The sequence below is a fragment of the Panicum hallii genome, chromosome 9 (genome assembly GCF_002211085.1).
Source record: "Panicum hallii strain FIL2 chromosome 9, PHallii_v3.1, whole genome shotgun sequence".
Classification (NCBI taxonomy): domain Eukaryota; kingdom Viridiplantae; phylum Streptophyta; class Magnoliopsida; order Poales; family Poaceae; genus Panicum; species Panicum hallii.
Genome location: NC_038050.1, coordinates 15,862,867 through 15,886,071, shown reverse-complemented (window position 1 = coordinate 15,886,071; position 23,205 = coordinate 15,862,867). Strand labels below are relative to the sequence as shown.

The 23,205-nt window shown below is 45.3% G+C and overlaps 3 protein-coding genes across 6 annotated transcripts; 2 read left to right on the top strand and 1 right to left on the bottom strand.

The window, feature by feature from the left end:
• The first annotated feature begins 5,571 nt into the window (after positions 1–5,571).
• Positions 5,572–10,156, top strand: LOC112874537 (cell division cycle protein 48 homolog). Its single transcript, XM_025937909.1, has 9 exons — positions 5,572–5,729; positions 5,888–6,050; positions 6,762–6,990; positions 7,274–8,040; positions 8,136–8,357; positions 8,432–8,503; positions 8,591–8,872; positions 8,950–9,309; positions 9,655–10,156. The coding sequence occupies exons 1-9, from the start codon at positions 5,689–5,691 to the stop codon at positions 9,949–9,951; spliced, it is 2,433 nt and encodes an 810-aa protein (XP_025793694.1). The 5' UTR covers positions 5,572–5,688; the 3' UTR covers positions 9,952–10,156.
• Positions 10,157–13,220: 3,064 nt separating this feature from the next.
• Positions 13,221–14,791, top strand: LOC112876315 (pentatricopeptide repeat-containing protein At5g08305-like). The gene has a single exon (XM_025940398.1). It carries the CDS (start codon positions 13,245–13,247, stop codon positions 14,733–14,735), a length of 1,491 nt encoding a protein of 496 aa, XP_025796183.1. The 5' UTR covers positions 13,221–13,244; the 3' UTR covers positions 14,736–14,791.
• A 480-nt stretch (positions 14,792–15,271) lies between these two features.
• LOC112876316 (serine/threonine-protein kinase PCRK1-like) lies at positions 15,272–18,630 on the bottom strand. Of its 4 annotated transcripts, none has more exons than XM_025940400.1 (4): positions 18,488–18,630; positions 17,163–17,871; positions 16,880–16,999; positions 15,272–16,338 (listed from the first exon to the last, which is right to left on the bottom strand). In XM_025940400.1, the coding sequence occupies exons 2-4, from the start codon at positions 17,832–17,834 to the stop codon at positions 15,814–15,816; spliced, it is 1,317 nt and encodes a 438-aa protein (XP_025796185.1). In that variant the 5' UTR covers positions 17,835–17,871; positions 18,488–18,630; the 3' UTR covers positions 15,272–15,813. The 4 variants fall into 4 exon arrangements, with proteins under 4 accessions (XP_025796185.1, XP_025796187.1, XP_025796184.1 ...); XM_025940402.1 differs by having other exon boundaries at positions 17,163–17,866; positions 18,488–18,608; XM_025940399.1 differs by lacking the exon at positions 18,488–18,630 and adding an exon at positions 18,132–18,460.
• Between the last annotated feature and the right edge of the window lie 4,575 nt (positions 18,631–23,205).

The following is a 23,205-nucleotide window of genomic DNA, read 5'->3' as shown; positions in this document are numbered from 1 at the left end:
CTTCATCCCACAAACGAGCCGGCCCACGAACAATAGCGAAGCGAGATTGTAGAACCCCAAATGCCCTCTCAACATCCTTTTGACACGCTTCTCGTGCCTTTACAAAATATTTTTTCTTATTACCTTGTGGCTCAAGAATAGTCTTAACAAAAGTTGCCCACAACGGGTATATGCCATCTCTTAGATAATAACCTATTGAATAATTATGACCATTGATGTTGTAATTAACTTGTGGACCTTCCTCCTCAGCAAACCTTGCAAATATATAAAATCTTGAAGCACATTTATATCATTGTGTGAACTAGGCATACCAAAGAGGAGGGATCAATCTATTCATTCATTACAAACTGATTGAATTCATCGTCTCGCTCATCTTCAAAGATTTGACAGGCATGGTGCAGTGCAGAATCACGAGATCATTTACATGACACGGCAATGGCGAGCGTGTCGGATTCCTCCGTCCACATAGCAAGGGCGAGCGACATCGTCCACACGCACCGCGGCTCTAGAGCCCTAGCAACCACGAGTCCAGGCGCTAGGTTGTGGCGGCCTCCAGACGCCAGGACGCGGTCATGTCCAAGCGCAGCGAGCCTATGGCGCGGCGGCGTCGGATGGAACGAGGAGAAAAGAGCCAACGTGGACTTATTTGAAAATGGAGAGTCAAGATTTGGAGAGTCTTTTGGATTACCCCAAAGGAAGTTTTCTATTTTTTTAGAGTCCTCTATAACTCTAAATTTAGGTAGGATTATACCTAGACTCTTGGAGTTTCTCTTAAAAAGATGTAGGGGCAGAAAAAAATGTAGAGGCAGAAATGCGATGACTTCGGTCGTTTTTCTTAAGGAATAGCCCATACGACTTATAATCTGAGCAACTTTCACCATTACACAGGCGACCTGTGATTTGAAGAGCCTATAGAAGGTTAGCAGGGGAGTAAAATGCATCATCCGTCCTCGAACTTGCTTGCAATGTCATCTGGATCCTCAAACTTCCAAAATGCATATTAAGCTCCACAAACTTACTAATTGTGTAACATGAAGTCCAATTATTATTTTTAAGTTATAAAGCGAAAGTATTTATGCTGATATCGAGCTTACATGTGGTCCCAAATTTTATTTTAAATTTGGCAAAATAGCCAATTTCGTCCTTGAGTTTCGCGCTTGGCTCAATTTCGTTCCTCAACTATAAAAACATCCAAATCAGTCCTCAAACTATCCAAACCGACTCAATTTCGTCATTCTCAATCAGCTAGAGCTTTAATTCAATTGAATAGACTATTTTGCCCCTATTTTCTTTGCTTATAAAAGCAGCACCATCTCTTTTCTCCTCCTCCTCTTCATGGCAGCTGCACAGGAGCAGTAGCTCGGCGCCAAGTCATGGACCAGCACGGGTCTTGGCTGGACTAGAGAGAGAATACCGCACACGGCCCCCTTGCTTGGCTGCACCCAGTACTACATCATACTACTATGTACTTGTTTGCAGACTCTACTAACCTGGTAAGTTGCGAGGCCTGTGACCTCGACGTGCTCGCCAAGCCTGACGAGGCTGCCTCGTCACCTAAGTGGCCGGCTAGCTGCATGGTTGGATGGTTGGGGTGTCGAGCTACTGCTCCTGTGCAGCCGCCATGTGGAGAAGGAAAAAAGAGATTATGCTGCTTTAATAAGAAAAGAAAACAGGGGCAAAATGGTCTATTCAATTGAATTGAAGCTCTAGTTGATTGGGAAGGATGAAATTGAGGCGGTTTCGATAGTTCGATGACCAATTTGGACGTTTTCATAGTTGTAAGACGAAATTGAGCCAAGCGCGATAGTTCATGGATGAAATTGGCTATTTCCCCTTTAAATTTTTGTGCTCAACTCTTATATTTTTAAAATTTTCTTCAAAATTTTATTTTAAAACTTTATGTCCAAATATTTTTTCTTAATGTTTTCTCCAAAATTTTTTTATTATTTTCTGAATTTTTTGCATATGAGTTTCATTTCCTACAAAATTTTTATACAAATCTTTTGTATTTAAATATTATTGTACAAGTAAATTTGTTATAATTTTTTCGTGCATATGTTTTGTATATACTTTTTTATTTGAACAAATTATATAACTTTCAATTTAGTTTAAACAACTGTGATTTGGACCTCACGTTTGGTAAGTTTAAGCATCTAAATATGTATTTTGAAAGTTTAGTAACAATGATAACACCCCCATCAAATTTAAGATCATATTTTACCGTTAGCAGGGTGTCCGGAAATTTTGGTTTTGAAGGAGTGACGAGGCATATTGCTGGGTGCTGTCTAAATTACTTCGCATTTGAAGTTGCCATGTTTATCCGAAAGGCCCATTCGGCTCATTCCTCCACGAACTGGCCGCGATTTAGCTACAGTCGAAGTCGCACTGGGAAGCCGTCGCTCACAAGCTCGTAGCGGATGGCGTCCAGCTCCTCCGGCGAGGACGAGCGCACGCCGGCGAAGATGGCCCTGGACGGCCGGGGCCGCCTTGTGGTGCACGAACTCCGTGTTGACGAAGGCGCTGCGAAGTGCGCACCCGCCTCTTGGCGAGCCGCATCGCGGGGGCAGGAGCCCAGGAGAACCACAGCGTGCGGTTTGGGTCGTAAATGGAAGCCCAATAAGCTTGTCAGTTCCATATGGTGGTGGGCTCATCAGGCCCTTACGTGCCTCGACATTTTTAGCTCGTTAGCTCGTCGCCCAAGGCGACACAGACGGAGAAAAGAACGGGACTGGAATGCTAACCACCACCAACAAGGAGATCCCATGGCCACAAATCGTCTGCAAAAATGGGAGGAATTAGTCTTTATATACTCCCTCCAGTTTGGAAACACCTGTTGTTTTGGACGAAATACCAATCAAACATTAAAACTTTAAACAATCAATAACGTCTAAAATATTTAGTTTCAAATAACGCAAGCGACGTGTATAGAGTTGCATTGAAGAGTACTCTTGCTGTTGTGTTGGCCCAGAGCTCTCTATCATGTGCGTGACTAGTTAAGTAAGTTAACAACGAAAGGCGGCTCTGTATTTCATATCGTTGAATTATAGTTGATATAGACTTTCGTTCATGTACGAAGTAGTAATTATTTTATATGTAGGTGTCATGATCTGCAACATGTTGTTGTACTTAGTATATTATTTTTTATGGAAATTGAACTATCTTTTTTATTATATTTAGTGTTTTCTTGTTTTTGGTTATAGTATTTTTGGTTATTATTTACTTTAAAAAAATTTTGTGTAGCAAAGCTTTAGGTTTTGAAATTTTGAGCAATTTTTGTATTCAAAACTTTTTGACGTAAAGATGTTCCGGTGTCTGAATCGTAGGTAGAATGGATCTTATATAAATATTTATGCGATATGCGAATGAATTGTAAAAGCGCTTTGAATTTAAAAATATACTGTATTTTACTGTAGATTTTGAAATTGTAAGCAACTTTTGTATTGAACACTTTTTAATTTGAAGATGTTTTGGTGTCCATATTGTAGGTACGATGGATCGCATGCAAGCATTTGTACAAATGAATTGCAAAAGCGTTTTGAATTTTAAAATTTGCTCTATAATGAAGTTTTAGTTTTTGAATTTTTTTCAAATTCTATATTGAACAACTTTTGATTTCAATGCAATTTGGTGTTCAAACTGTACGTATAATGTTGCTTGTGTAGAAGTAACGGATGAACGAGTTATAGTTTGATTTTATGAAAATGTAAGGTTTTCTATGCAACTTTTCTTGAATCAGGAAGATTGGACAGCAGATTGCTTTTGAGAAAAAAATTGTGGTTTTGTTCGCAAAATTATCAGAGAGAAGGCCGGACTGCGGATTGATTTATCTAAAGTTCGAGATTTTTTTTTTGCAAAATGACCGGACTCTCAAAATCTAAGCCGTCCGCCCGGCCGATCCGACGGTTGAGAATCGCCGGCGACGTGGCCACGCTTGCTTGCTCTCTTTTGGTGCGTGAATCATATATTAAGATACTCTGTGCCAACATGAGAGGACCCGGGGTAGAGGATTTTTATCTCATGCCTGTAGCAATTTTAATTACCGCCACCCCACATGAGACTTTCCAATCTCTATCCTTGTGCTGAATCACTCCTAGCAGCTGAGTCCGTTTGAAGCCCGTCTAGAGAGAAACAAGCAAAGAAACAATCATATCAACTACTTCCGATGTCTCCTCAAATGGCTAAGAAAAAAATTATCACAATCCTTCATGATGCACATCCTCCTTAATTTCCTCCTCTTGCTCCCACGGGACACTCGACGACTTGTACCACCACAAACTACTTTGACTCGATTAATCACTTCACCATTGCGTCCACATCCATTTAGATCCGCACCATCTAGATTTTGTCTTGATTGAATTTTTTTTTCATCACTAGGCTATCGCATTCCTTAGAATCTTGGTTTCTGTTGCGTTGTGTTACCCCCATTGGTTGTGCATGAATCAAATTATGCAAAGCTTACATTGTTTTTTAGTTTAAATTTAGTCTTTACTATTTTATGGACTCTTTATTTAGTTATTTTGCTCCCTAATTCACATTAAATCAAATTATTATTTTTCTATAATTATTTATTCCAAATTAATTATTATTTATCGTATTAGGCGTGTTTAATATTATAAAATCCAACGTCCTAGCTTATTATTTTTTTGAACTAACATGGTAACTCGCTGCCCTCTTTTGTGAGAGTGATTGCTTCTTTTAATACTTGTATATTAATAGATATGACAACAAAGCTAGATTGAGCATGAGATTGAACCAAGAGAGCCTGCACGTCCCTCCAACCATCTTTCCAGTTTGAAAGCTTGGTATATCCTTTCTTCTATATCTTTCCTTTTTCGTGAAACTTTAGATTTAATTGCACTTGCTGTCCATAGAAAGCTTCTCAAAGCTCCGCTTACAAGCTGGTTTCATTAAGTTCGATCTGTCACTTCCATTTGGTGAGGGGTCGTAGTCTATGCTCCACTGTCCCTAAATAAGCATCAACTCATTTAGCAAGATGTTAGGTGTACCTGGAACTCTGAAACTAGCAAAGAATTTGAATTTGATTTTGAAAAACGATGAACTACTACTAGAAACCGCGCAGGATTCGTACTAATTCCTGCTTTTCAAATGTAACCCCGGACTCTTTTCTGGAACCACAAGAGAGAGTTGATTCCAGTGTGCATTTCCTACTCCCCCTCGCCTTCAGATACAAGACTCAGGAAAAGGAGAGTAACAGAGACTGGAACGATACCAAACTTCTCCCCCTCTCCTTCCCCTTCTCCAACCCTGCACGCGACGGGCACGATTAACACGATCCCACCCCCGGCCTCACTTCCACGTGGTCCCCACTCGCCCACACCGGTATCACTTCCGTGTGGTCCCCACACGTCGGCACGGGGCCCCTCCCTACCTCCGCCCCATCCGCGACGGCTTCCGGCTCGGAGTCTCACACCTACCTCCAGAAGGGTCTCGATCGTTCTCTGCGCGGTGGGCCGCGCACCCGGCCGGGCCCCCGAATCGGTGACGCACCCCGTGAGGCGGGGCCTCCGAGTCCCAAACCCCCGCTGCAAGAAAGAAGCTATAAAGGAACGCTAATCCCCCTCGGCTCCTCCGCATCTCGCATCCTCGCCGCTGCTGCTGCAATTAACGCCACCGCCGGCCAACAACCCGAAACCTACCTCCGCCGTGGTCGCCGCAACCGCCGCCAGCATGGCGAGCCAAGGGGAGCCGTCGGCCTCCGCTTCCGATCCGTAAGATCTCGCCGCCTCCCTCCCCTCCTTCCCCGGCCGATCCGATCTGGTGGACTTCCCTAGGGTTTGGGGTTCCGGGACCCGATCTGGCTGGTTCCGTTGCGTTTCTGAGGTGGGGGATTTGTTTGGTGATGGTTCTCCGGTGGTGGCGTGTGCAGGAAGGGGAAGAAGGACTACTCGACGGCGATCCTGGAGAGGAAGAAGTCGCCGAACCGCCTGGTCGTTGATGAGGCCACCAACGACGACAACTCCGTCGTCGCTCTGCACCCGGAAACCATGGAGAGGCTGCAGCTCTTCCGCGGCGATACCGTGCTCCTTAAGGTGGGACACGCTCTAATCTGAGCTTGTTTACTGCTTTGTGATGTTGAGCTGATTTGCCGGAACCGATCTGTGCATGATTAGTTGGGGAGTGGGATTTGGTGGATTCGAGCTGCAGATCTGTCGGGGGAAAAAACCTTCCCTATATCGCTGTGAAGTGTCGAAAATCCTTGATTGTATCTGTTTTGTTTCTGAATTTTGGTTATGCTTTGAGAATATGTACTTGTTGGCGTTTGTCTGCTATCAAGGATTGTAAATTGCTGGTAGATTGGAAAATTTAGCCAAATTTGCAGTCATACTACATTCATTCAGTTGAAGTTCATAGCAATTTACACCTTCTTTTTTCTTCAGTGATATATTTTACCAGATGTGGTTTCTTATTTTCAAATTTGATCTAGTCATACATCTATTCTAGACTTAAATGCATCCAGATTCTTTTTGCATGAATATCTCTCTCATTTTGTTATACCAATACTTACTATTGGTATTCAAATTGGTGTTCATGATTTTCTGGTTGGATGCTAGCATGACAGTTGGATGTAATGGGAATACTTGTAACTTTTTTATGTAAGGGGTATTGAACAACTTGGCATGTAGTGGCCTATTTTTCTGTAAGTTCATTTCTTTATGTTCAGTGGCTTGTTTATGTGTTGTTGAACCTCATTGGCACTGTTAGTCCATGTTCAAGGTCTCACTTTATGTTTTCCATTATAGGGTAAGAAGAGGAAAGATACTATTTGCATTGTCCTTGCGGATGAAACCTGTGAGGAACCAAAGGTTCGGATGAACAAGGTTGTCCGCCAGAACCTGAGGGTGAGGCTTGGTGATGTGGTTTCCGTCCACCAGTGCCAGGATGTGAAATATGGGAAGCGTGTACACATTCTTCCAATCGATGATACAGTTGAAGGCATTACAGGGAACCTGTTTGACGCCTTCTTGAAACGTGAGTTCCTGATCCTGTGAACATTGTTCTTACTTGATCAAGTTTTTTTTTTGTACTGCTGCTTAAGCATGGCTACGCAATACTTACTTTACTTGAAACTTAACTGAAGTAGCTTTCTTACCTTCCCTGTTGTCAAGCGTTTCTTGAATTCTGAACTAGGAAATGTCTGACATTTAGGCTACTTGTAGCTATAATATGCTCATTTCTGGTTTCTGCCATGGCATGCTAAACTTGATTGCTGCTTTATTGTTTTCTAACAATTTGCCCCTTTGAAACTATGCAGCATACTTCCTAGAAGCATACCGTCCCGTGAGGAAAGGAGACCTTTTCCTTGTCAGGGGTGGAATGAGAAGTGTGGAGTTCAAAGTGATAGAGACTGATCCTGCTGAGTATTGCATTGTTGCCCCAGATACTGAAATATTTTGTGATGGGGAGCCTATTAAGAGGGAGGATGAGGAACGTCTTGACGAAGTTGGTTATGATGATGTCGGAGGAGTCAGAAAGCAAATGGCCCAAATCAGGGAGCTTGTTGAGCTTCCTCTGCGCCATCCTCAGCTTTTCAAATCTATTGGTGTGAAGCCACCAAAGGGCATATTGCTGTACGGACCACCTGGTTCCGGGAAGACTCTTATTGCTCGTGCAGTTGCAAATGAGACTGGAGCCTTTTTCTTTCTTATCAATGGCCCAGAGATTATGTCAAAGCTAGCAGGTGAGAGTGAGAGCAATCTCAGGAAGGCATTTGAAGAAGCAGAAAAGAATGCTCCATCTATCATTTTCATTGATGAAATTGATTCCATTGCTCCCAAGAGGGAGAAGACCAATGGAGAAGTGGAGCGTCGTATTGTTTCACAGCTACTGACTCTTATGGACGGACTCAAAGCTCGTTCCCATGTTATTGTTATGGGTGCTACAAACCGACCTAACAGCATTGATCCTGCTCTTCGAAGATTTGGAAGGTTTGACCGGGAGATTGACATTGGGGTTCCTGATGAAGTTGGAAGGCTTGAGGTCCTCCGCATTCACACGAAGAACATGAAACTAGCTGAGGATGTAAGTGACCATTCATAATCCATGGCATCTGATATTGGTTATGATAATCTCTTATCTTCTAGCATCACTTGACGTTGATTTTCTGTAATTTTCAGGTTAATTTGGAACTCATTGCCAAGGATACCCATGGATATGTTGGTGCTGATCTTGCTGCTCTTTGCACTGAGGCTGCTCTTCAGTGCATTCGTGAGAAGATGGACATCATAGATCTTGAGGACGAGACGATAGATGCTGAGATACTCAACTCGATGGCTGTTACAAATGACCATTTCAAGACTGCACTTGGAACAAGCAACCCATCTGCTCTTCGTGAAACTGTGAGTTCCCTGTCATTAATTGTCAGTTTGAGATGCTCTTGTTCTGTGGTGCTGATTTACCTTTCTGGATTCAGGTTGTTGAAGTTCCTAATGTCTCTTGGGAGGATATTGGTGGGCTGGACAACGTCAAGAGGGAGCTCCAGGAGGTACCTATATGCTAATTGACCTTGTAATGTGCTCTTGCTATTATTCTGTTCCAGACAATTTGCTAATGCTACTCAAAATTCATGCAGACTGTTCAATATCCTGTTGAGCACCCGGAGAAGTTCGAGAAGTTTGGCATGTCTCCATCCAAAGGAGTTCTGTTCTATGGCCCTCCTGGTTGTGGTAAGACCTTGTTGGCCAAGGCAATTGCCAATGAGTGCCAGGCCAACTTCATCAGTGTCAAGGGTCCTGAATTGCTTACCATGTGGTTTGGTGAGAGTGAAGCCAACGTCCGTGAAATTTTCGACAAGGCTCGCCAATCTGCTCCCTGTGTCCTCTTCTTTGATGAGCTTGACTCGATTGCTACTCAGGTCCATACACATCCTGCCATAGCTAGAGTTTGGTGACATGTTTTCTATGCCTTACACATCTTAATTCCATGTTGCAGAGAGGAAGCAGTGTAGGTGATGCTGGAGGTGCAGCTGATAGAGTGCTCAATCAGCTATTGACAGAGATGGACGGCATGAATGCTAAGAAAACCGTTTTCATTATTGGGGCTACAAACAGGCCTGATATCATTGATCCAGCTTTGCTTAGGCCAGGGCGTCTTGACCAGCTGATCTACATTCCACTGCCTGATGAGCAGTCTAGGCTACAGATCTTCAAGGCCTGCCTTAGGAAGTCCCCTGTGGCGAAGGAAGTGGACTTGAACGCTCTTGCTAAGTACACCCAAGGGTTCAGTGGTGCAGATATCACTGAAATTTGCCAGCGTGCCGTCAAATATGCCATCAGAGAGAACATTGAGAAGGTAACTTCCTCAGACCATTTGAATTAGTACTGAGCGCAAACATTTTCATACTCTGAATAATGGAAGTTATTTCACAGAACACATCTGATTAGGAACTAATCAGACATCTTAGCAAGATATAGTTACCATTGAAGTACACTGTAGCTTTGTGAATGATCATCTGTCTTTTGATTCATGTCTCCTACCCAAGCCTTGAAATAATAAATTTCAGATTAACAGTTTTACTTGCAAGTATTGTTTGTTTATCACATTCATTGTTTCTCTTCTAGTTAGGCTTGGTTTGACCATTCTTTTTTCATGAATAAATCACTGGTGACTTATAATCTGCATGAATACAATTTTCAGGATATTGAGAGGGAAAGGCGGAGAAAGGACAACCCGGAGGCAATGGAGGAGGATGAAGTGGATGACATTGCCGAAATCAAGGCAGCTCACTTTGAGGAGTCGATGAAGTACGCACGCCGCAGTGTCAGCGACGCAGATATCCGCAAGTACCAGGCGTTTGCCCAGACGTTGCAGCAGTCCCGTGGGTTTGGCAGCGAGTTCCGCTTCTCAGAGCAGTCAGCGACTGCCGCCACCACAGCTGCAGCTGATCCTTTTGCATCCACTGGTGCGGCTGATGATGACGATCTATACAGCTAGGTTTCTTGTTGGGTTGTTGCTGGTTGGTTCTGGGTTGTGTTCGATATCAGTCGCATCAATCATCTGTTTAAAACTAATCATACTTTAGACACGAGATGCCGTGCAATGATATTTATGTTCCGTACATTTGGATGTAGCCGACTCTCGGCTTGTTTTAATTATTCATGATATACTATTGGCCAATGTCTCTCTTGGTTGATGACAATTTCTTGATGATTGTCTTCGTTGGGTTCTGCAGTTATGAATGTGAGGTCTTTTTTTTTTGTGCAAGGAGATAAATTTTGGCTGTCAGAGCATATATTCTCTGCCAGCCTATGTTGTTACCAGAATAAGAAAATCCAGATCAGGTTGAATGTGGTCTGCTCATTGGAGCATAGCTGTCGATTGGCTAAAATTGTAAAGCATTTTAGCGATTCGCTCTCGTGCAAATATTATGAACTATGGAAAACTGAAATTTAGTGCATCCTTGGTGATCCGTGCGTTGATATCCTTTTTCGCGAGTAACAAATTAGAGGTGTGCGAGGTTTAAATTATTTTAAACTTAAATGTTTGATTCTCGTTGGATTTTTAACCTTTTCAATATCTAGGATACTCAGGCTACTTCTAATAAAAATTTCTTTCTCGTTTATCAATCTTAACATATACTCCTTCCGTCTCGAAAAATAAAACATTCTAGTATTTAAAATTTACATTTAAAAATATTTTATTTTACGCTAAACAATCAATTAGTATTGAATATAGCTAATAAATAGGGATAAATAAATTTATTTTGCCTGTTTTATTTATGTGATAGCAGGTCCCCTCACGACGATGTCATTTTTAAAATAAGTTAACTTGTCATATCGTAGCACTTTCTTTTTCTAGCAAAAATTGCTAACAATTTTTTAGGGTGCGTCTCAACTGTTTTTCCTCCTCAAATGAAACTACGTACTATTTTGTGATGTACATGCTCGGAAATAGAAGAAAAAATCTATATATCCTCCAACTATTCATGATAAACTACTTTATTTTCAACCTATAAAATTGAATATTCTACCCTTGAGCTTTCCAAAACCGGCCAAATAACTCCCCCCAAGTGGTTTTGGACGGTGGTTTACTTCAGTGGCGCGGTTTTATCTTTTTATTTTTTATTTATTTCCGTTGAATATTTGAAAAGTTATTGTAAATCATAGAAAAATTATAAAATAAAAAATCTAATTTTTTTGACTCCACATCAGTAGATCTAAATAGTAAAGATATAATATGGTATGTTTTAGTATAAAGTTTTGTTATAATTTTAGATCTATGCTTTTTTATAATTAATTCAAATAATCCATAGTTGCAGCTTCTATAGTTCAATTGTGATAAAATATTTATGGTTGGAAAATTATTGTATGCCTGATTTGTAGTAAAAATTTCATACTCATTGGATCACGTATAACTTAGTTATAGATTTATTTAGGTTTATACTTGTTAAATCTATGCTCTCAATCTATGCTTTTATCCATAACTAAGTTATACATGATCCAATAAGTATAAATTTTTTACTACAGTTCAAGCATACAATAATTTTCCAACCATAAAAATTTCACCACAATTGGACCGTAGAAGCTGCAGCTATGAATTATTTGAATTAATTATAAAAAAAGCATAGATCTCAAGCTACAGAAAAAACTTTATACTAAAATATATCATATTACATCGTCACTGTTTATATCTAAACATGTGGAGTCCAACTAAATTAGATTTTCTATTTTATAATTTTTCTATAATTTACTATAATTTTTTAAAAATTCAGCGGAAAAAATAAAAAAACAAAAAACAAAACCGCGCAATTGTAGCAAAACCACCGTCCAAAACCACTTGGGGGGTTATTTGGTCGGTTTTGAAAGGTTTAGGGGTAGAATATCCAATTTTATAGTTTGAGGGGTGAAATAGTCCACCATTAATAGTTGGGGATTATGTAGACTTTTTCGGAATAAAAAAAAGCTAATGCATGCATGTTGAGAAAAAAATAATCAACGATGCCAACAGAAAACTAAAAGGTCGTAGTTTTCAAACCAAATCAAAATCTAGTTCCGCCATTGTGATTGTTTTAACAAGAGCTTCAAAATAAAATTTCACATCAATGTATTTTAGTGATACTTCTAGTGAGAGAAAATATTTTTCAGCGATATTGTGACTTTACAAAAGATTGCTTCGGTCACCTTTGTTGAATTAAATGGATATTTATATTGATATTGTGAAGATAGATTGGATGGTGTAATAAACAAAGAGGGTAAACAATTGTGTTGTGGTGGGTGGATGTTCCATGCATGTTTAACGGTAGTTTATTTTGGCAAACCAATTGAGCATTTTAACTTGTTTGTTTTATCAATTTTATATTTTACATAAGCAAACTACGTGTCTTTGAAAATATTATCGAAACATATGCAAGTAGGATTTTATTTTAAAAGTGTTGTTGAAAGAAATACAACCACGCATTCGGAATTTGAGTTTGATACCCGGTTTAAGAGCTATAACTTTTAAAAATTTTAAAATTGGTTGCATGAGTTTGTGTAAGTAATAAAAAATCCAAACACATGTTCGTAACGATAGTGGTGCCTCTAACTTCGTAAGAAAGACAAGATATGATGTGATGAGAGGATAGGGTACTTGGTGTGCAGCAAACTAATGAGCTGTTGGAGCCATTCCAGGTTGCTAATCTACGGCCAGCTAACCTAAAGTTTTTATAAAATAAAGGCATGCCAAAACTTTAAAGAAGAGAAAACTGTATCATTTCTAAGTCATATGGTGTCTTATATAAAATAAATACAATAAATCCATATGAAACACCAAAATTGAAACTATACCATCAATCAATTATAACTTTTTGACATGATTTTCTAAAAATATTAAAACTTGTTATCAGGATTGACCCTACATCAGAGTTGCTCCTGAGCTGGTTCGGATTTATTAATGCGTCGAGTCTAAATGCTGACGTCCATTTTGAAGCTACGATGTACCATTCCATATAGGGATGCAAATTATATTTATTTTGGATTATTGAATCGACTCAAAAACTTGATAAAATAAATTAGGATAGTATTGTACATAATTAATTTAGAAGGAGAAATGAATTAGGATGGTCTACCATTATAATTATTTAATTAACCTATAAAACACCATTAGACACCCACTAATTCCATAATTCCTATTTCCCCAAGCAAAAATGGTATATAATTTAAAACCATTTCTCAAGCGCATAATCAGTCAGCGACTGATCCCCGCGGCCCCGTGTCCCCGAATTCCCGCCCTTGGTCCATCCTCTGCTCATGCCGCCTCCGCCTCCGTCCCCACCACTGCCCCCGCATCTCCTCCGCCACCTCCACGGCCGCAAGCTCACCACCGAGCTCCTTGACCCCCTCATCCGGTCCACCTCCTCCTCGCCGTCTCCCTCCCTCTCCTTCGCCCTCTTCATCCTCCTCCTCCGCTCCGCCCTCCGCCCGTCCCACCTCACCTTCCCCTTCCTCGCCCGCGCCGCCGCGCGCCTGTCCTCCGCCTCCCTCGCGGCCGCGCTCCACGGGCACCCGCTCCGGCTCGGGCTCCTCCCCGCCGACCTCCACGTCGCCAACTCCCTCGTCCATGCGTACGCCGCCTGCGCCCTTCCGGACCACGCCCGCCGGGTGTTCGACGAAATCCCCCGGCCCAACCTCGTCTCGTGGAACGCTCTCCTCGACGGGTACGCTAAGTGCCGGGACCTCGCCGCCGCGCGCAAGGTGTTTGCTAGGATGCCCCGGCGGGACGTGGTGTCATGGAGCGCCATGATCGACGGGTGCGTCAAATGCGGGGAACACCGGGAAGCACTCGCGGTGTTTGAGATGATGGAGAACGCCGCTGCAGTGGAGGAGGAGGAGGGCGGGGGCGGGGTGAGGGCGAACGACGTCACAATGGTGAGTGTACTCAGCGCGTGCGCGCACCTGGGGGACCTCGAGCGTGGGAGGCGGGTGCATCAGTGCCTCAGGGATCGGGGCTTCGCTCTGAAACTCAGGCTGGCGACCTCGCTTGTCGACATGTATGCCAAGTGTGGGGCGATCCGCGAGGCGCTGGAGGTGTTCCGGGCTGTGCCAGTTGAGAACACTGATGTCCTGATATGGAACGCCATGATCGGCAGCCTTGCAGTGCATGGCATGGGCACTGAATCGCTGGAAATGTTCCAGGAGATGCAGCGTGCTGCTGTTGCACCAGATGAGATCACGTACCTCTGTCTGCTGAGTGCTTGTGTCCACGGTCGTCTAGTGGATGAGGCTTGGATGTTCTTCCGCTTGCTCGAGGCGCAAGGGCTCAGACCGCACGTCGAGCACTATGCTTGCCTGGTAGATGTGCTTGGTCGAGCAGGGCGCTTGGAGGAAGCATATGGTGTCGTTAAAAGCATGCCAATGCAGCCCAGTGTTTCTGTGCTTGGTGCTCTCCTGAATGCATGTCATTTACATGGATGGGTAGAGCTTGGTGAGGTAGTCGGCAGGCAGCTTGTCCAATTGCAGCCAGATCATGATGGCAGGTACATTGGCTTGTCCAATATCTACGCTGTTGCTAGGCGGTGGCAAGAGGCGAAGAAAGCGAGAAAGGTGATGGAGGAGCGGGGTGTAAAGAAGGTCCCTGGCTTTAGTGAGATTGATGTTGGTGGAGGGATCTCCAGGTTCATTGCGCAGGACAAGACTCATCCGGGCTCGGCGCAGATTTATGACTTACTGAATCTGATAGCGATGGAGATGAAAATGAAGGATGATGATGCCATTTCAGATTACCTCAGTGCACACTGCTAGAGTGATGGTTGCACCTGTGGATCTCTCAAGAAACAACTTCCATGAAGTAGTTTGGTTATTTTTTTCCAGAGTGAATCTGGACATAGTATTTGTCGCTCTCAGTTCTGTCCACTGAAGCACTACCCAAAGCATCATTTAGGCTAAGTGGAGCCTAAACTGCCAGGTACAACCTAGTTGTGAGCAGATCCATCAGGGGACAGATATGTGCAGATAAGAAGCAACATCTGTACCACATTCTCTACTGAAAAAAGAAACATAAAATGATGGGATCCAGAAGTAGTCTTGAGATTCTCCTAGCCGCTTCGAGAATTCAGTAAAACAAAGGAGAAATTAATGACAATCATGATTACTGTACGTATATGGACATTGCTCGAACAGCAGGCAGACAGTATTTACATCTGGATAAGCTTTCTTCAGGAATTGATTCAACTGTAGCCACTGCTTGTATGACAGATTTGGCAATAAGGTGAGAACCATATCACAGTGTGTTTCATCTGTCAGCAGCATGAGCTAAAACTGTTTTGGAGCATGCAATGTGCCAGGACCCCAGGAGCATGTTCTGGCATTTTTATATGGAAGAACATAAGCAGTTTCTGCCCTACATTGCTTCAGTACATATTCCCCCCTCCTCTTTTCATGTACATCAGCTTTGCCAAGTATAGAGAAACAGGAATTCTACAGGTAGGTGTGCGCAAAGTGCAACACCTGCAAGCATAGGAAGCAATGAGCTACATACACTTTAGTAAAACTCAAAATCACTCTATAAAACCAAGTTAAACTGTACAATAAATTCTACTTGGAAAAATTACTAGAACTTTGATTAAGATCTAATAAAAAACATGGAACCTCCCTCCAAGCGGTTGGAGAAGACTGCCTATGTTGATCCCAGAAAGTGTGAACCAATCCATTATTTTGTGGTGCCACCATGGGCTGGACCAAACCATTTGTTTACAATTGTGATGCTCTCTGACTTGTATGCTAAATGAAAACCCCAGGTGATCTTTCAGTCACTTGCTGTTTTCGCTACTAACTATGCGTCAAGCCATGCAAGAAACACATCATCTGCTGTTGCTGTGAATCATTGTGTTCTCACAAGCTTGGGTGTCCATCTTTGCCATGCAAACCATCTACCTTCCCCAGCTCTAATATCTGCGATTCTTCTCTTCAAGTCGAGGCCTTTCCTTTTCTTTTCATCACTCACTAATTCTTTTGAATTGCTGATCAAGGGATGCTCCGGTGTTCCAAGATCGCTGCTCTCAACAATCTTTTGCACCATCTCCAGTACCTCACTCATCTTGGGCCGGTACTTAGCATGGCGCACCAGGCACTTGTTTGCCACTGACGCAAGCTGGGCTGCTGATTTTATGCTGTAATTCCCTTGAAGCCTTGGATCGATCACTGTCTCAAGCTTCTTAGCGTCAGAAGAGTAGGGCTTCACCCAGTCCACGAGATTCTGCTCGCCTCTCGGCCTATTTCGGTCCAGAGGTCGCCGGCCTGTAAGGAGCTCATAAAGCACCACACCGAAGCTCCATATGTCATTCTTGGTGCTGAGGCGTCCTGTGTGGATGTATTCAGGAGCAGCATATCCAATCGTCCCCACCACCTGTTTGATTGTCATACAGAACAAGAATTTTAATAATGAACCTTCAGAAAATGTTGGTATCTATTAGTTACAAATATGTTTGGATATTTTCTTGATGCAGCATTTTAGAAGCATACATGGTAAAGTGTTTGGAACTGGAAAGCTCCCAGAAAGCTAGCTGGTTGTAACTGACCAGAAAGGTTAGGTGGCTTTTCTGGTGGTTCCTTGGGCACTAGCGTGCAAACTGACCGAAAGTGCTCGCCTGCCTATGTGTTACTTTTCTACTTTTATTTGCATGCGTGGAAGAAAGTATATGGTCAGCCCTTCGCGAGGCCACCAATATTTGAAAAGTTTTCAAGCACGTGTAGCAGTTGCTTGACCGGATCAGAATGGTAGAATGATTCTGTGTTCTAACTGCTCTTGGGATTGGTACATGGTTCCAGGTACCAGAGGGGCGTGAGAAGCTGTATTTCAGATCAACGTGCCAGCATTTTGCAGTAAGCTAAGATCATTGCCTCATCAAATTCTGTACAGTTTGCAAACAAGATTGTTCGTTGCATACCGCTGTGGAGACATGGCTTCCTTCTTGAGGTCCTAATCTCGCCAAGCCGAAGTCCGACAGTTTCGCGTTCCACTTCTCGTCGAGAAGGATGTTCGATGGCTTCAGATCTCGAAATATTATCTGACAAAAAGAAGGAATTGTTACGATCCAAGTTATGTAAGACTCTGAGAGTAGTCCATAAACAAGTTAAACAGCAATGCATTTTTTCTTGCCATTGGGCACATGCTGAAAGGCAAGGAACAGAGGAAACCGATCAGTCAGAAGAACATCAGAGTCAGATTACCTTGAATTCGGATTCTTCATGGAGATACTTCAACCCTCGAGCGGTGTCCAGCGCCACCCTGAGCCTCATCGCCCAGGAGGCCGGCCGCGGCGACCTCGCGGACAGATGGTCGGCCAGGCTCCCGTTGGGCATGAACTCGTAGACGAGCAGCAGCTGCATCCCCCGCTCGTCGTCCTCGGCGCAGTAGCCGATGAGCTTGACGAGGTTGGCGTGGTCGACGACCCCGAGCACGTTCACCTCCGTCATCCACTCCTTGTGCCCCTGCAGGCCCTTGCGGCCGAGCTGCTTGATGGCGACGTCGAGGCTCCGGCGCGGCTCGAGCGCGCTCCGGATGGTGCCCCGGTAGACGCAGCCGAAGCCTCCCTCGCCGAGCATGAGCGAGCGGCTGAACCCGCGGGTGGCGGACTTGAGCTCCTGGAAGGTGAAGATGCGGAGCGCGTTGGGCGGCCGCTGCGACAGCGAGAGCTGCCGGCACCGCCCGAAGGAGCCGCCGCTGCTGAGCTCCGACGCGTTGAGGGAGCAGCACTCGGACGCCGACCGCCGCACGTCGGGGTCCGTGGACGTGGTGCTGCTGTTGGACCGCGTCGACAGCGACCGCCCTGTAGCCGCCGGGCCGCGCCGCTCGTCGCCCTCCCGCTCCCGCTCCCAGCTCGGGAACCGGAAGCAGTGCATGGCGATTCTTCTGCTACTTGGAGACGCCGCCCCTGCTCTGCAGCAGCATCGTTGGCGACAAATTAAGAGGCGATTGTTTTCTCCACTCCCCTCGAATGGCAGCAATGGCGACAGGCAAGAACACTGATAAATATTTGAAGCAGAAACTTCTTGATGGAATTCAAACTTTTCTCTACTCCGGAAGTTATATCAAGTTGAAAAGCAAAAATTGAACCATTCACGCCTAAAATGGGGAAAAAATTGAAAAGAAGGCCAAAAAGGCAGATCAGAAAAGACACGGTTATAGTATACTTATACCTCTCCATTTGGCAACAAAGCAAAGTTTCTGAACCAAAATAAAGATCAAAAACTCATCACCAATCCATGGACTTTAAACCACCCACCAAATCTGAAGAAGGCGAGCGGCAGGACAAGAGCAATGACGTCACGGCCAGGGAGACGATTAGGCAGCCATGGCAGCAAACATTTTTCAAGCCGGCCCTCCCCCTTCAACCTCCCAACCAACCTTCACCGTCCGCGCGATCGCTGTCGATGGCGTTACCCGATCCCGGCCCGATCTCTTTCTCGGCACCCAACCCCAACGAACGAATCCCGTTGCCCGTTCCCACCCAAGGACATTAAAAACAGGCACAAGCTTGGGTTCGATCGCCCACCTGGTCACCTCCACATGGGGAAGAACGACGATGAAGATTCGGCCGCTCGCTCGCCGGAGTCCGCCGCCGCCCCCGAGAAAGGATTGGGTTCCGTTGGGCCGGGGTGAAGGGTTAGCGGGTAATGGAGGTGGAGGAGGGAGGGTGGGTGGGTTAATCGGGTGGGCGGCTGCTCGTGCGCTAGGCCCGGCGGCTTCGATCGGCTCGGTCCACGTCCTCGTCTTCCTCCCGCTGTCTCTGTCTGTTTGGTTGGTTACTTGCTTTGGGGGGCGAGCAGGGGCGAGAGAAATGTGAGGGATTCGACAGCGAGAGGTTTAAATACCATGCGTACTCGAGTTGGAATTTGGAAATCGATCAAATCTAGAAGAAATCAGACGAAAGATAAAAATGGACCTCTACTCGTCGTCATCGCAAATTCGGATAAGATTGCAAATAATCATGAATCGTGATAATTAAATTAATGCCGAATGACGGTAGATTATACTGACCGTAACTGAAAAACTGGTCTTGCGTGATCGTAAGACGATAGGACATGTGTCTTGGTGTGATCGGTGATCGACACAATTGGAAGTGGTTTAAGGATTCCGGTGTTGCTGGATTATGTGGTTAAGTAGAGGTGAGGATGGTGGAGAGACAGGAAAAATATATATATTTATCCTAATCCCCTCCTAGTTTCAGCCCCTTTGCATTTTTTGATGGTCAAAGCTCTTTATGAGTGAATTTTTTATCTCTATGTCTGGGTAGAATTTTTTAGCGACTTTATTAGAAAACCAGTTGCTTGGACGTGTGAGGGTATCTCAGGTGAGCCCTAGATTCCCTCACACAACCAGCTTCTTCTATCCGAGTCTCCCACAGGTCATCTCCTATGTGTCTTCGCTGAATCCGGAAAATGGTGGCTGCAATCTTGATTTTGGACAAAAACTCACTATGTATGTACGTAGTTTTTTTTTTCTTCTGCTAAATTTAGGTGGATTTAGACCATTTTAATTGGTTTTTCAAGTTTAGAATGTGAGTTCTAGTCATGTTAGAACTTCATGTTTCAGCATGGAACATTCTACCTCTACCACATTCAGCAGGCAGACAAAGATCTCAGATTCAAAACAGGTTGGAACTTTCGAACAGTCGGGAAAATATGATTCAGTTCGAAACTAATGATGTTTAATAACTTTGGACTATTACCAAATACATGTCGAATTCAGTAGACGTTTACCATGGCTGCGTCATTTTTCTGCACTCCAGATATGCCGAATCTAATAAATCTTGTCCAAAACATATACCAATAAACATCACAAATTTAAAAATAATAGTTGAATCGGAGTAGGTTTCAGGCGGATTGTTTTGCTCAACAATAACTTCTTTTCTCACCTTGACTTGAAAATAATGGTTTAAGATTGCCAGCGAAGACCGATCACTTCACGGCGTGGAACTTGAGATATCCTAACAACCATAAATTAGGTTAAGCTGAAACAGAACAAGTCCACTCTGGGATCATGTGGGGGACTTGGTGGACAAGATCATTGGCTATTCACAAAGGAAAATCCTTAACAAGTTAGGGTTGGGCCTACTTACATGACTGCTGATGACGTTCGAGATGCACGGCAGCCAGCCAGTGTACATATAAAGGATGTGGTGACATGGCAGATTCGTATGTACACGTCGTTTGCAGGAATGCTTTATTTGTGTGAACAGATGGCGCTTTTAAATTTAAAATTTAAAATTTAAAATCCTGCGGCAGGTAACTCGAGAAGTTTTTTAAACCCATTCGACGGCCATCGGTGATCTATCTACTGGTGGGTAAGATTTGTCGGGATACGACAACACCCAAGGCGTGCTTAAAAAGTTCTTTTTTCCGTTTAGTTTTGTCATAAACTAAGGCACTTCACATGCGAGGGTTTCGGCTTGCGTGTGAACATGAGCCTGGCCACTTGTTTATTGGCGTAACTTGCAGGCATCGATCGACTTGTCGTTCGACGATGAATAGTCGCTGTGCAGAAATGTTCTTTTCCTCTCCTTGAGGCAGCTAGGATAACATATATACTCTCAGGAGGGCAGCTGCACTCCGTAGGAGCAAATAATAATGTAGTCATCGCAAATAGTTGTCGAGTTCATCAATAGAACAAAAAAGGCTGCCGACTTTGCTCTCCTTTTCTTTAATTTCCAGCCGGCCAGATTCTTTATTTTTCTGCCAGTAAACAAGGGAAGAAAAAGGAGAACATTTTTTTCCCCCTGTATTATGTACTCCTATTTCTCGTAGCCTGTCTCCACGATGCAAGCACGGATCGGAGGCTGCAGCTGTGCCTGAAGCGGAGCTGACACTGCAAAGTGCTCGGTCGATCGGCGCGCCCCAGGGAAAAGGAAAAAAACGGACGCTCCGGTCTGACCAAGTACTCGCCTGGCTTCGTGCTCCAGATTTCGCCAAGCAGTAACGATTAGGACCGGTAAACGGCAGCCAGCAATCAGCAAAGTCAAACGCTTATCCATGCATCTTCTTCCTGCCATCACCTCCGTCTCGAGGACTTTTGTGCCTCGTGAGTCGGTGTTTTTTGTTGACTTCTCCTCTGTGCTGAACAGTGGGTGCATTTTCCACATGCATGCTGTTGCTCTGAAAACTGCTGCTATTCGGTGCCGTAGCATCGCTGAACAGTGCTGCTATCCTAGTATGTGCTGATCAAAGAAGAGCCCAGCAGCCAGCAGCTCTTTCCCGCCGGTTGGATCCGAGCGCACATGAGCTGTCGCGTCCCGTCCCGGAATCTTTGAGCGGAAGCGTCCCTCCCTTCCCGCTCGCGCGGTCAACTTCTCTCCCGTCCAGGGGATCTGAACCAGTATCAGCGCCGATGGATTGGTTGGAGATTCTTCTCATATCGGACTAGGGTTCTAGCTGCACTATGCTTCATTGTTTTCCGGATGAAGCCAGGAGGCGCCCGTGGTGCCCTCTCCGGGAGACAGGACGCGGCGAGGCCTTTTCATATCGGTGGCGTGGCCTTTCAGTCTCAGAAGCAGCTCCATGCCTGCTTGCTTGCTCGCCAGATTACAATATCCTTCTGACATCGTTGCTGGGCGAGCCCGCAGTGTTTTATTATTTTATTTTTATCAGTGCTTGGCGGACATAGTTCTGACGTCAAGTTGTCAATGCTTGGCATGTATCACGACCACAGTTCTGACGCGCGGAAGCTCTTGCTGTGAGTTCAGTTCAGGCTCTCGGGGGGAAAAAAGGATCTCTCTTTCTGCCGGCTCCGAAAAAATTCTGGCGCGCGCGGAAAGGTGAATTCTGCGCGACGGATCTGCCTGGGCTGCAGCATACGCTGGGTGTGCTGGCCCGTGTGAGAGGCCTCGGCCTGGGCTGGGCTCTTCTTGGAGAGCAGTGGCGGCTGATGCTGGCCCACAAGCCACGCCAGCCACGGTCTCATCAAACTCTCTCGCTCAGTGACACAACGACCTTTTTATCTGGTTCTTCATTACCTTCCATCTCAGCCCGTTCGACGACCCAACCCCTTTGAAAACCATTATCCTGAGGCGACTAGTTCGACTGAGAAACTTCACCGAGCGTGACTGTTTCTCCCCTAGTTTATCCAAGTTCAAAGTACGTGCGTACCCCAGGCTGCTGACTGATGGGACGCTCGTGCAGCAAGGTCTGGGACATGCACTTCCAAAATCCAACACACTTTAACTCTACTACCTACTCCGCTGGATTTGTTGCGGAAAGCGCTTCGCCTGACTACACTGATTTATTTAATAAAATAACTACTGAATGTTTAAGATTGGTGGGTCAAAGTCCATAAGCACACGGCAGAATAGCACTGAAATCGCATACCATTATCCCCGAACAATATATATTGTCGGGGCCTAACCAAACCATCCCTGCGACGCTCTCCTAGGCGACAGGAGGCCCCGCCACCGCTGTCCGCTTTCCCTCCCAAGGTGCCTCCGGTGGCCGTCGCCATCGACGGCGACCGTCCGGACGGTGGCCTGCGGCTGAGCTAGCTCAGCCCGTATCCCCACCCCACGCCCTCTCCTCTCTCTTCCCCCCACCTCCCTCCTCCCGACCTACAATCTCGTCGCCCTTCGCTGCCACCGGCAGCCGGAGCCGGATCCAGCCTTCTCCTCGCTGGATCCAGGGCCCCGTTGACCGGATCTGCTGCCAGACCCAGGTGGGGTCGCCTCCTTGTGCCCCTGGCTCAGGTGGGGCGCGACATCGCCACCCCCGCTGCCCACGGCCCCCGGGTGCTGTGCCTCAGGTGGCCGGGGGCCCTGGTTGCGCGCCGTCGCCGCAACAACCCTCGAGGTGCTGTGCCTCGGGTGGCCGGGGCCCTTGGCTGCGCGCCGCAGTTGCAGCCCTCGGGTGGTGGTGGGCCCGTGCCGTCGCTGCCGCCCAGCATGCACCCCAGGTGGTTTGGGCGGCCGGGGGCCGTGGTCGCGCTGCTACTCGCATGGGGTGGGTCTTCAGCGCAAGGCGCCGTCCTCTTGGAGGCTGGTTGTCGGCCGCCAATCTCTGGCCTGGGGTGTCGGCCTCCTATCACTCGGTTGCTGCCTCCGCTACCGCTCCTTCTGGTCGCAACCTGGGCGGGGTGCTGGTGGGCTCTCCTATGTTGTGGCGGCATTTGTCGGTCTTTGGCTTTGGGATAGAAATGGGGTGGAGGCAAAAGTCTACGACGATGACGTCCTCGGATGCCGTTCACCTTCTCGAAGGCGTCATTATTTCCCCTATTCCCTCCTCTCCGGTG

What these genes read in the sequence shown, in the direction of transcription:
- LOC112874537 (XM_025937909.1), top strand. Translation starts at nt 5,689, where the DNA reads ATGGCGAGCCAAGGGGAGCCGTCGGCCTCCGCTTCCGATCC. An exon ending in GTTTGACGCCTTCTTGAAAC is followed by an intron (nt 6,991 to 7,273) that starts GTGAGTTCCTGA and finishes GAAACTATGCAG; the next exon opens with CATACTTCCTAGAAGCATAC. An exon ending in TCAAGAGGGAGCTCCAGGAG is followed by an intron (nt 8,504 to 8,590) that starts GTACCTATATGC and finishes AAATTCATGCAG; the next exon opens with ACTGTTCAATATCCTGTTGA.
- LOC112876316 (XM_025940399.1), bottom strand. An exon ending in ATGAAGAATCCGAATTCAAG is followed by an intron (nt 17,000 to 17,162) that starts GTAATCTGACTC and finishes TCTTTTTGTCAG; the next exon opens with ATAATATTTCGAGATCTGAA. An exon ending in GAAGCCATGTCTCCACAGCG is followed by an intron (nt 16,339 to 16,879) that starts GTATGCAACGAA and finishes ACAATCAAACAG; the next exon opens with GTGGTGGGGACGATTGGATA.
- LOC112876315 (XM_025940398.1), top strand. Translation starts at nt 13,245, where the DNA reads ATGCCGCCTCCGCCTCCGTCCCCACCACTGCCCCCGCATCTCCTCCGC.